This window comes from Zonotrichia albicollis, chromosome 10 (assembly GCF_047830755.1).
Source record: "Zonotrichia albicollis isolate bZonAlb1 chromosome 10, bZonAlb1.hap1, whole genome shotgun sequence".
NCBI lineage: Eukaryota > Metazoa > Chordata > Aves > Passeriformes > Passerellidae > Zonotrichia > Zonotrichia albicollis.
In genome coordinates, this window is record NC_133828.1 from 28,541,390 (window position 1) to 28,554,318 (window position 12,929).

The 12,929-nt window shown below is 37.9% G+C and overlaps 2 protein-coding genes and 1 long non-coding RNA gene across 9 annotated transcripts in view; 1 reads left to right on the forward strand and 2 right to left on the reverse strand.

Annotated features, from left to right (window-relative positions):
* Window positions 1-1,476, reverse strand: part of CSRNP3 (cysteine and serine rich nuclear protein 3) — a 97,459-nt gene extending 95,983 nt beyond the window's left edge. For 2 of the 3 annotated variants that reach the window (XR_012581980.1, XM_074548567.1), the window contains exon 1: window positions 1,345-1,476. The gene's annotated coding sequence lies outside the window, so the exon portion shown is untranslated. Of the gene's footprint in view, window positions 1-1,097; window positions 1,237-1,344 lie in introns of those variants that run through there. The other variant, XR_012581982.1, reaches the window with a different exon arrangement.
* On the forward strand, window positions 869-6,148 carry LOC141730470 (uncharacterized). Its single transcript, XR_012581986.1, has 2 exons — window positions 869-1,072; window positions 1,997-6,148. It is a non-coding gene; the product is annotated as an uncharacterized LOC141730470 (long non-coding RNA).
* Window positions 2,841-12,929, reverse strand: part of SCN2A (sodium voltage-gated channel alpha subunit 2) — a 73,754-nt gene continuing 63,665 nt past the window's right edge. For all 5 annotated transcript variants that reach the window (XM_074548566.1, XM_074548563.1, XM_074548565.1 and 2 more), the window contains exons 22-27: window positions 9,958-10,239; window positions 9,358-9,411; window positions 8,428-8,565; window positions 7,713-7,817; window positions 7,260-7,530; window positions 2,841-6,168 (exon numbers count right to left, since the gene is read on the reverse strand). In XM_074548566.1, the coding sequence (XP_074404667.1) occupies window positions 4,973-6,168; window positions 7,260-7,530; window positions 7,713-7,817; window positions 8,428-8,565; window positions 9,358-9,411; window positions 9,958-10,239 (2,046 nt within the window). In that variant the 3' untranslated portion in view covers window positions 2,841-4,972. The remainder of the gene's footprint in view (window positions 6,169-7,259; window positions 7,531-7,712; window positions 7,818-8,427; window positions 8,566-9,357; window positions 9,412-9,957; window positions 10,240-12,929) is intronic.

The following is a 12,929-nucleotide window of genomic DNA, read 5'->3' on the forward strand; positions in this document are numbered from 1 at the left end:
TGTTGCTGAGTTAACCTGAACTACTCTTCAAATAATAAATATGAAAATAACATCTTGAAACAATAGCCACAGAGAAGACCAGGCATACAAAAAGAGCAGAGCAGACCTTTCCTTGTAGTCAATATTTAAAACCTCTCTTTTAGAGATTTCTTTAGCCTGCCTTGTTCTGACAAGACTAAAAAGCACATAAGTTGTGATTCTGGAATCATCCTAAGGTATGTCACTCCAGCACTTATGTCCCTGGGTGTTCATTTACGTAGGGTAAATATACTGAAATTTACAAATCCCTTGGAGCTTTGTTTTTTCTACACACACTATGCAAAAATCCATTCTCCAATTTGCCCAGTGATAAAGTAAGGGTGACTAATGTGGATGGGAAATCTTTTGCAGCAGACTTTCCCCAGCAAAACATCCTCGTTCAGAACACTGCAATATATGGTGCGTACAGTTACCCGTTACGTGTGAATGAACATGGGAAACTGAGCATGTTTTGCAGCCTGCAGCGAGCTGTTCATTATTAAGCTCTACTAGCTTCTCACAACTGTTTGTTTTCCTGTCTACTGAGAGCAGAAGATGTTTTAGACAAAGAACGAACTGGAGGTATAGCATCGCTCCCGAGTTTGCTGTGCTGAGTGGATATAGAACACAGTTTCTCACACACGACAAGCACAGTCTTGCAGCACCACAGATCTATCCAGAACCACGGACTACACAGAAATCAATCCCCTGAGACGTTTCCCATTTATTCCGCTGTGCCGGGGCCAGGGGGGCCAGCGCAGCCCGGTCCGTGCGCTCCGTGCAGCGAGGCCAGGCCCGGCCCGGCACCCCCGGCCCAGCGAGCCCGGCGGGGCAGACACGCACGCACACACACACAGACACACACAGAGACACACTCACACACACACACACACACACTCTCTCTCTCTCACTCTCACACACGCATGCACATACACACACACACACACTCACACACCCCGAGGGGCTCCGGGCCGAGGGCCGCGGCTGGGTATGGACGTGCTGGGCCAGCGGCAGCGCCGAGGGACGGCCAGAACCCCAGGAGCCCTAACCCAAGGTAGCCGCAGGCCACCTCACCTCACCTCGCATCCCTTTCCGCGTCAGGTGTGCCAAACGCCAGGACAGACAGGCGCTCTTACAGGCGAGGATCCAGATCGCCTCCGCTCTGGGGACAGCGGCTGTCTCTGGGTGACTCCAAGCGCAGATGCCAGCGGGGTTTGCTCTCCTCCCTCCTCACCCGGATCTCCCAGCCCCTGCGCTGGCAGCGGGCGGGCCGCGCTCCGCGCCGCCTGAGCCCGGCGGACGCGCACTGCGCCTGCGGGCCCTCACCTGAGCCGCCGGGCTCCCAGCGCCGCCGGGCGCCTCCCGGGCTCGCCAGCCGGGCCCGCGCCCGCTCCGGCAGCCGCCGCCGCCAGGGACGCCGGGCCCCCGCCCTCCATCGCCGGCAGAGAGCGCGGCCAGCGGCGCTGCCCCGGCTCCGGGGCGGGGTGACCCCAGCGGCTCCCGCTCCGCCCTCCCCGGGGCGCTGCTCGGGCCCGGCGCTCCGGCCGCACGCACAGCCCGAGCGGGATGCTGCGGGACACGCGTGGGCATCGCCCGTGTCCCATGGGTCTGTCACAGGTGTTTCCAGTCCTGCTGCAGAGCTGTTTACTAAACAAACAACAAAGGGAGGGGTACCCAAGCACAACCACAGCTGCTTGTTGTTCCGCTTGCTGTTTGAGGCATTTAATAATTTCTTACTTTGTGCTCGTCTTCTGGTAAGCTCAAACCCCTCCAGATACATACTGATTATTTTCAGTCTAAGACGAATTTTTTATTTATGTACCTGCTCTTTTTTCAATACCTTTCCCTCCCCAAAACCAACCAAACCAACGTGAAATGTGTCCTTTAATTACACATTTTGGATTTTGGATATTTTGGATTTTGGGTTCTCTCATCTCTCCCCATCTTACACCCTGCCTTGACAATTGTTTTTTTACAGCTGATGTGAAAAATGTAACTGAAACACTGCAGCCTGAGTGCTCACTACTTGAGAGTTGCAATACTCATTTCTAGGGTGAACAACCTCAACAGACCATCAGTGGTTGAAAACTGTGGAGAGAAGGGACAAGAGGCATGCACCATCCGACTGCTCCATTTGTGTTTCTCCTGGGGTGCACACCCGGAGCTCACAGTTCCACATCACACAGATTCCTGGCTACATCTGCTCTTCCCAATACTCTTCAGAGGATCTGATGTAGAGTGCATATCTGCACATCTATGATGATTATTAGTTTGTGCTTTTAATTTGTTCAGTGTAACCTTCATGGCATTACTTTAAATTTAAGACAGAGAAAAGTTCTTAGAAACAGCACTCAAATACGATTGCTACCTAAAAATTTGGCTCTCATGTCTTATCATAAAATAATAAATTCTACTTAGAAAATAATGAGATAAATATTTTTTTTCTTTATAACACAAAGCTAATTCTTCACTTCAAATGTAGAATATAATTGAAATGATACATACATTGCAGCCTTGGTAGCTAGAGACTTTATTTAATGTCTGGCTTTTTAGGTGTCTCGGAACACCTGATATGAAAAAGGGATTGAAGCATCAAGAGTTCTTAGATGCTATCCTGGGATCCTGAATAGGATTAATAACCTCAAGAGTTTAAATTCAAATGATGTTTAAGATCTTTCAGAAAGCATACAGCTTCATTTTTTTTTACTTTTCACAAACCTATTTCTAGCATCTTATATATATTCATATTTTACTTTCATAGCACCTCTTGATATTCAATAGTTTTTAGTGGGAAAATAAAAAATGCAGACAAAACCATTAAATACAATAAAAAATGAAGTCTTTATTCTTTTGGCTCAACTGTAATGTGGTTTACTGTTCTTTATGGTAATAGCATTTTCCTGCATGCAGTTCACCGACACACAAGTCAATATTTTTGTAAAAGGAGGAGTCAACATCGAATTTTTGCTTGTGTAAGAAACACAAAATGTCCTGATGTGATCAATTATACATGTTTGCTATTTAATTCCTGTGGAAAAAAAAAGCATTGTGGATCCCATATTATATTTAGAACAGTTCTAGTGCAGCATGAATCAACAAGAATAAGAATAGTCTATGTAAACAAACACTGGTAAAGATTTCATGAATAAAAATACTACCTTGAAACTTCTGATGCAGGCAGTGCTAGAATCTTAAACAAATCCTCCCCACCACATTTCAATTACAAGTTATATCTATTTGGAAGCAAGTGCATTTTGGACTCAGTTTGAAACTTATTTCACATTAAAATGTGTGCAAAAATACAGTACTAATAAAAAAGCAGAAACCTAAAGCTACCCCATTCTTTCCTTTGTTTCTTATTTTGTGAAGTTCTTGAATTAAAAAGTGCTATGGATAGAAAGTAATAAAAGTGACAGTAACATCAACCTGAAGATAATTCTCATTTCTTATTTTATGTACAAAATGCTGAAAAATAAAATAAAATGGTATTTTTACAGTATTTATATTTTCTTAGAAAATTCTATCCATGTAGTTTTCAACAGATTAAGCAGTTTGCAACATATCCTGTACAGTCTGACTATGCACCGTACAGTAGTCACTTAAAATTTTAAAATGCAAAGCAAGAAGCTCTTAAATAACTGCAAACTATTGCTTGATGTCGTGAAAGAATGATGACCAATTGAACAATTTATTTCACTTAACCACTGAGCTATGGCTTCCCATATTAGACTCTTAACAGTGGAAGGAGTAAAATTACAGCAGCAAAGGCAAGATAAACATGCATCAGTGATAGCTTCCAAACTGTCTATAATGGTACAGAATACTTCATATTAGCTGTTGAGAGATTGCAAATTACATTTACTGTGGTACATATTTGATGCAATAAATATTGTGCACATGTCATTATTTGTTTGCTCAAACATGCACCACGGGATAAAGTAACTATTTACATAGAGGGTACTTTTTTAATCAACACATACAATGTCAACCTTGCTGAGAGCAGAAGATGGCTAAATGATACTGCAGGGTGAAGCAGAACAACTTCATAATCCTTGTGTTTTGCAGGTTTTTGGTAAGCTCAATTTCCCAAGGTCAGGTAAACTGTTTTCCGCAGAAGAATACTTAGAAGTGGACTCTATGTCCCTCGGTAAAATTTTTATACAGAGATTGTTCAACTACTGTTAAATGACTTATGAAAAAATAAAACATCTGTTCTATTATTGTAGACTCTATGGGACTTTACAGGCACATTAAGATTTGTCTGGATGAGATACGGATACTGTTTTTAAGCACCTCAACATACAGAGCCACCCTGAAACATGGAAGTAGTCAGACTGCTGCTTTGTGCGACGTCATGTTTTCCCATGCATGAACTACAAGTGCAGCATGCCTTCATGCAAATCACTTCTGTTTGTACATTATAGAGAATCCGAGAGTAGAACACCTGGTCCTCATACCCCCTTCCCCAACATAAAACCCATTTACAAAAATAGTCACATATAATAGTAAACAACCTGTGAATTAAAAAATGATAAGTTCACCAACACTGATTTTTGTAAAAATATGGCAAATGTGACTGTTGAAATGCTAACAGTGGATACAATTTTTGTACTGTGTGTTTCATGTTAAACACAGAGATTCATAGGTTTGCACCTTATTTTTTTAACTGGTCCCTACAGTCTGGTTGGCCATTTTATCATCTCTTCAGCAGTGTCAGCTGGTACTAAAAACAACAACCTCCTGTCAAGATGTTACCCTGTTTTACAGAGTTGCAGTTTGATGACGAGGGGTCACTGTCTTGCTATAGGCACTGACCTTATATATATATATAATTATATATATATCTATATATGTAAAAACTGACAGTTTGGCATGTACCTCCTACAGGAGTCCTGTTGACACAAATACGCACTTTTTCAGGCTGTAAACAGTTTATTACAAACAGCGTTCTATGTTACTTTTTACTTTCCCTGCTGTCTTTACCTTTATCTTCTTTTTCTGACTTGTCTTTTTCATATTTATCCTTGTCTGGCTTTGTTACACTGTCATAAGAAGGTGGGGATGTTGTGGATGGGGTCATATCTGTTTTTTCTGGAGTGGAGTTCTCATTTAGTTTATCCATAATCATATCTTCTTTCATGGGCAGATCATCTTCCTCTTTACCTTTATCCTGACTAAATATACATGATACTTTTTTGACTTTTTGCCTCAGGAGATGACGTCTGTAAGCACGCTGAATGATGACAGCAGACACCTCCTCCTGCTTTCGTTTCAGTGTGGTTGTAATTGGTTCATAGGAGACTTTAGAAGGATTGGCTGCCATAAACCGATCTTCCATCTGTATTCTGAGGGCGTCCATCTCCCCACTTTCCCCCAAAACACGCTTTGTGAAAGCAAACAAGATGTCAAGGCAGTGAATTCTGTCACCGCTCACCATGGGCAGATCCATTGCAATGAGCTGGACTTTGTTGGGTTTTGCTATGAGAAGAGGTGGATCTAATGAAGCAGCAAAATCTGATAATTTACTGAACTCTATGAATTGTGTTGCATCGGGGTCAAACTTCTCCCAGACTTCATAGAACATCTCAAAGTCATCCTCGCTCAAGGGTTCAGCGCTTTCTTCAGTAGCAACACTGAAGTTCTCCAAAATCACAGCAATGTACATGTTCACCACTACCAGAAAGGATATGATAATGTAGCTGACAAAGAAGAAAATCCCAACAGAAGGGTTGCCACAGTCACCTTTCACAGAGCTCCCTGGATGATCTTTATGGGGGTCACAGTCCGGCTCCCCACTGTTGAGAATTGGGGCGAGCAAACCGTCCCAGCCAGCGGACGTGGTGATCTGGAACAGGCAGATCATGCTGTTGCCAAACGTTTCAAAGTTGAACATGTCATCAATCCCAACTTCCCTCTTGACGTAGGCAAAGTTGGACATGCCAAATATGGCATAGATGAACATGACCAGGAAGAGCAGCAGCCCAATGTTGAACAAAGCAGGGAGAGACATCATCAAAGCAAAAAGCAGAGTGCGGATTCCCTTAGCGCCTTTAATGAGGCGCAGGATTCGACCGATCCTGGCAAGCCGGATGACTCTGAATAGTGTGGGAGATACAAAGTACTTCTCAATCATCTCAGCCAAAAACATACCTGGGAAAAAACAAGTTAAATCAGTAAAGAGTATTATTACATTTTAAAACCACTGCTAAAGATATATTCTACAAGGATTGTAGAACTTTAAGAAGAGTAGGATACTTAAACAGATTTTTAGGGATTAGCCATTCAGTTTTTTTACAAAACCTTTGTGTTTGGTATACTTTTTTAGGACAAACTGATAACTAGTGTATGTATATTAGCAAATGCTGAGATTAGAGGAATACCCTTTTGTTTAATTGTAAAAAAAAATAATCTCAGTTAATCTGAAGAAAGATCATATGCACATTAGTATTGAAATTCTATGTAATCAAGTTAGGTTATTCAAAAAAATATGTGCATTTTGGGAGAACTGTGACTTCTTAATCACACAAAAAATAACATGAACACAGGTTTATTAGTAATGACACAGAAATTCCAAGCATAAACAAACTGATGAAAAGGTTTGTTATGATTCATGGAAGAATAAAAGAATTGAGCATTGTATTATGTGCCTCAAAGCAGAAAAATAACTTTTTTGATACAAAAATAGCAAAACTGATTTGCATATTAAGGAGTATTTAAAAACCCACAATTTTTACTCAAGTTCTTTCAAGTTTGCTGCTCTAGATAAAGCAAAGGTTAGTGTAGTCATTATTTGTTACCACATCTGCTTCAGCTCTGCTCACTCTATCTCAGGCACAAAGCCTCTCAGGATCAAACAAAACTGAAGTAAGCACGGGGTTTTACCCTGCTGTCTGGGGTGCAGGCATCCTACCCTCATAATAGTCCCACACAGATTTTACTCTTGGATTTTGGATGACTGAACTCTTTCACCTGCAACTGTCACTGTAAGTTTATATCAAAATTGCCTTTCATGCATGTGTAGGAATCTCTACTGATTTCAGAATATAGATCCAATTTCAACCAGTAAAAAAGTAGGAGTGTATGAAATCTCTTGCTAAAAAATTCTTACCATACTTTTCAGTTATGTTATGGATAAGACTTTCTAGTGACAAAGTTGAACAAAAATATAAATAGATTTTACATGGCAAAAATATTTCCATGTTTACAGAATTAGACATTTCATAAAAATGAGTTGCTCTTACCTACTATGGAGAGAATTACAACCACAAAATCAAAAATATTCCAACCTATAGTGAAGTAGTAATGACGAAGTGAAATCAATTTCAGGACAAATTCTCCAGTGAAAAGTACGATAAACACCAGGTTAATCCAATATAAAATGTTTTCCATTTCTTCACTTTGATCATCTGTTTCTACCATCATTGTGACCATGTTAAGGCAGATAAGTATCATGATACTGATATCAAATGCTTGTTTGGTTACAAAATCAAAGACCATGCCTTGGAATTTGTTCTGTTATAACAGAAGAAAAAGAAAAAAAAGGTATTTCAGATTAATAAGGCTTTTCTTTTTTTTTTTTTTTTTTTTTTTTTTTTTTTTTTTTTTGCTTACAGCTTATTTCAGCCTAAGGCATAATAGAAAAAATCCAATTTTTAAATAGATGTAAAAATAACAGAAAATAGTTTTATTCTTACTGCTGGTCGAGGTATAGGCTTTTGTGGTTTCTTTGAACCCAGTTTTTTCATTGCATTGTAGTATTTCTTCTGTTCTTCTGTCATGAAAATATCTTGACCTCCAAAGTAAACCCGAGAGACAAAAACTGGTTACAATCATGTATCTTTATTGATTACTTATAAATAATACTAATGATCATATTCTCATCTGTGGGAAAATGTAAGACAGATATAAAAATCGTCTTTTATGACTTTTATATTAAGTATTAAGCTACAGAAAGTGTTGAGTTCAGCAGCTGGAACACTGATACCTTCTCAGGCAGTGTTGACAAAACACAAAGACTAAAGAGGATACAAATAAAGATAATACAATGTTTGTTATCAAAGTTCAGAAATCTATACTGCTGAGCTTTGTGACATGAAGGTAGTATAGCAAAGAGTTTTTACAGCTACATTTGGCTATTTCAGTGGTTAGCCTTTTTATGAGTCAATTAAGCCTTCAGTCTCAAATCCACATCTTTACAAAGATGACATTGAGTATTTCACTAACCATGGAGAGTCATAGATTGTCATTTGTCCATCTAACCCTCATCAAGCCAAATTATAAGCTTTAATAATTTAATGTATTTACTATGTGGCACTTTAACTAATTTATTATAAAAAATATTAATAAAGTTGTCATCAGTGGACCAAGATTTTTTTAATGTTCTTTTCAAAATAATAATGAAGTACTTATCTTCTTTTTCTGCTGGTTGAAATTGTCTATGATGACACCAATAAAAAGGTTCAAGGTAAAAAACGATCCAAAGATGATAAAGATGACAAAGTAAAGATACATGTACAGGTTATCTTCATACTTGGGCTGATCCAAAACCTACAAAACAGGCATAGAAACTACACATTAGTTTAACAGTGAATACAAAATATTTGCTTGTGGAGATTTCACTGCTACAGGCACTTAGGAAACTGCACAGGATTGTGGAAGAGAGGCATCCAAGCCATGTTTAGAGTAAGCATATTTTCTTGGTATAGCTCTGCACCTTCACTATACCACAGCAAGCCTCCTGCTGTGACTGCAGCTTACAAAAGAAAAAAAAAAAAGAAAAAAAAAGAAATGGAGCTTTACTTTTACTAGTATAGTTTATTCAATTGTCTACTTTGAACTAGAGGAAAACTTGCTCCAAGGGAACAAGGGGCATGCCAAAGGGTAAGAAAATGCACAGGTCTAATTAAAAATAAGCACTCTGCCCTAAAGAAAGCAGTCAGGCAGCTTGCAGAGCACAATGAAAGTCTTAACTATAAATAAGATCAGTATTACAAAAAAAACCCCAAAAACCTCTCTGTGATGGTCTCTGTTTCCAAATATAAAGAATGGCTCAATGCATAATGAGAGGAGGAGAAGGTATTTCATGGCAACAGGTGTGTTGTAGGATTGGGGAATTTTGATTCAAATGTACCATAGAGAAAATGGAGTACTGTAGGACTGCTCCTCTGCTTACCTCATTTCTTGTATTTTTCCTATGATTTCCATTTTCTTTAACTACAAAATTATAGTAACTCTTTGTTCTTTCATTTTTACTGTAATTTCTGAAAGATGTTAAAATTACATTCTCAAATCTTGGAGCTCATACAATCAAAACAAATGGAGTCAAGGGACTATACTTACATTACGAGAATCTACAGCTGCGTACATGATATCCATCCATCCTTTAAATGTAGCCTATAAACGGAACACAGGTGTTTAGGTCATACTGTTCCTGGAAAATGCCTTGTCAGAAGCATTTTTTAGGAGCTGAAGACTAAGTGTCTTTTGTACTCATGAAAACCAGCAGAGTGAAATCCTAATAGCTCACTCTTGCTTTCTATTGTATGTTTTATTCATGAACAAGAATTGCAAGCCAATTCCAATATCTGACTATAGAGGGGCAGCATTCATTAAGAACTCTTATGTCTATTATGAATAATATCTGGTGTAGAAGTTATTTTTCTGTGCATGAGCATTAGAGGTTTAGTTGATACAGATTCAATGCAGCTACGGTCTATTATGTTTGAATTACATTTTTTTTCTCATAGTCAGTATATCCTCTAGGCTTTGTGTTTACTTCTTCTGTACAGTCATGGATTTATCTCACACTTCATAATTCAAACCAAGAATTGAGTGACAAAATTTCTAAATTAAAAAAAAATAAGTAAAAAGCTTTTTACTGTTGCAGGTAAACAACAGAGATACAGAAAGATAAACAGAAATTAAGGACTGGTGACTTACCACTTGGAGCAGAGATAGGTAACCAAGGCCTACATTGTCAAAGTTGACCTTCACATTCTTCCAGCGGGCAGTTTCGTTGTTTTGTATGAGCTCCTCACACTGACTGAAGTTGTTAATTTGGCTGATATCGAATCTCTCATCAGTTGTAGTGTTAACACAGTAGTAAAACTTTCCAGCAAACAGATTTACTCCCATGATACTAAATATCAGCCAGAATATAAGGCAAACAAGAAGCACATTCATAATAGATGGAATTGCTCCTAACAGGGCATTCACCACAACCTGGAGTACAAATGAAACCAAAGAGAGACACTGTAAGAACACAGGCACCAGGATCTTACAAATGCTTCACATGTAACATGCAATTATAATTCTAATATCTGTGTTACAACTCAATTGTTGAGAGTAACAAGTCAGAAAAGCAGTACAGAGAAAAGATAAAATGCCAAACTTAGTTAGAAGGAAAAATACAAATAGTAGAGAATGTTAGCTTTAAAGAATGGGTAAAATAAGACCCATTAAAACAAACTTTAAAAAATAAGAGGAAAAAGAAGTATTGATCAGTGCTTTTTAGAATATTTACTTAATGTATATCTGCAAAACCATGATAATTGTAATCCCTGACTGAATCGAACATACCAAATTTTTAATACTACATGTTTACTGGATAAATCCAAGCAAGTCCAAATCTATTTCTAAGCAAATTTCTAATTGAAATTAATTTTGAGGATTTTTAAAAATAAAACCAAGTAATGAATGCATGATATTTTGGATGTTTACATTTAGAATTAAAAGTGAAAATGTTCAAACCAGGAAAACTACTGAGTATCTGAACACACCAGAGCTGTTAGTGTTCAGGCAACTGGCAGATAGAAGTTGAAAAAGAGATTTGATTTCATTCCCAACTGAATTTTCAGAAAAATCAGGCTTCAGGAAAGAAAAATGTGAGAATGATTTCATGTGTGATGATGAGCAATGATTAAAAACATGCCAGAATGAAAAAAAAACACAGAGGAAAATAAAATTTAGGAGAAAGTAGGTCCATTATGAATGAGAATTATTAATTTAATGATGGAATCGATGATGCTAAATTAATTAATTCCTATTTTAAATCTCTCTGTAAATAACTCTAAGAATATAAACCTGGTTAAGTATAGAGCACTTTGCCACCAACTTTGCCAAAACAACTGAAGCAGATCCTTAAAACAAAGAAGTTTGCTTTTTCTCAAAACACTAGCTATTACTTTGGTAGGCTTTTTATACTTCATTTAGTATATATTGTGTAAGTACTAGGACAGATTCTCTAGCATAATAAACTTATTGTTTCTGTTAGAAATACAAATATGTAATGAAGTTCTATGAAGTATTTTGGCATTACAGTTATATCTGCAACTAATACCATCCCCAGAACCAATGAAATATAAAATTAGTGATCCAGGTAGATGGACTTTCATTCCTTGCCCTCTTACAGAACAGAAAATAAACCTTTTGACTATTAGATAGGTGATGAACCACCATCATGTGTAGTATAAAGGAGAATTGGGCTGAAGGAAAGAATAGATCCCTGTTGTACTTTCAGGGCCCCATTCCTGTCAAAACACTACCTCATTTGGGTGATACATACTTTAGACATATGAGAGCCTATAGGACTTCAGTGAAATTGTTGTTATATTTAAATTTAGGAACTGGATCAAATGAAATTGCTTTCAATGTGAACTACTCCATCATAAAAGCACAGAATAGTGCATGGAATCCTAATTTACCATGCTTTTTTGTTTGTTTGTACCTTTTTCCACATATCGTAAATCAAATGTTTTAATAAGTGGCTATATCTAGTGGGGAAATTTAAAAAAAATCAGAATAGTTTCTTAATCATACTAAAAATCTCCTTATCAATACCTGTTACAAATTAATAAGCAAAAGTAATATAGAATTGTATAAGTCAGCACCTGGGTTGAGAGGATTCCCTAACTGATGGATAAATCTCTTCTGACTATTTCAGCAGTGCTCTCTTATGTTGACAAGCTTGTACTCAGCACTGAACCACGACTGTAGGAGGCCATAGGATATTATTTGACCTAAGCAAAATGAACAGTCCAATAACTGTGCTGAATTAGTTTAAATTGGAAAACCATGTACTCACTTATTTTTACAACAATTTGACTGGAATAATAAATGCAAAGGTCATTTTTTCCCAATTTAGGAATATTTTCCAAATATATTAGTTTTTTTTAAATTGAAAGTTATCTCCATTCTTTTAGTCAAAAATATAAGTAGATTTCTTAAATGTACTGATATCATCCATCAGGAACAATTTTTGAGATATAAAGGGATAGTTAATGAAGTGAAAATATTTGTCCTCGAGCTTTCAGTCTCAGTACACCCAAGAATTCTGTTCCTTTTTGTGCTGCAGCTGCAGGTCCAGTCATGTTCTTTCCTTAATTGCTGGATTTCTACAGCTGACCTACTTTCTCTGGTATTAGTCTGAGTCCTGAAGCTACAGAGAACCAGCTTGTGATACGAATCATTTGAAGACACTCAAAACATACGGTTGAGCATCACTGGAAACACTGATCCCAACACCTTCCAGTTCCACCAGCAGTAACTCTGTGAGGAAAGGGGGCTAGGCCTGACAGCAAATGAAAGCAAGGGAAGCATAAGAAAGACATCAAACCCCTTGTTTTCTGCTTGAGAGAAAAAGGTATTAGTGCCTAGCACCATATAGCAGTGAGTGATACTGCTTGGGACAGAGCATGGACAGATTAATTATATTCCTACAGGCTATTTTAATGAAGTACCAAGTGCAAATTAAAGTATACCTTTCCTAGCAATGCCAGTGGTGGGAAGATGCAGGGAAAAAATTAATGTTTTTCATGGGGGAAATTTTTTTCTTTTAATTACTAGTTTGTATGGGCACAAGTTGAAATATAGAGAATAGTACAGTGTGTTAAAAACTGTGCATGTACTGAACA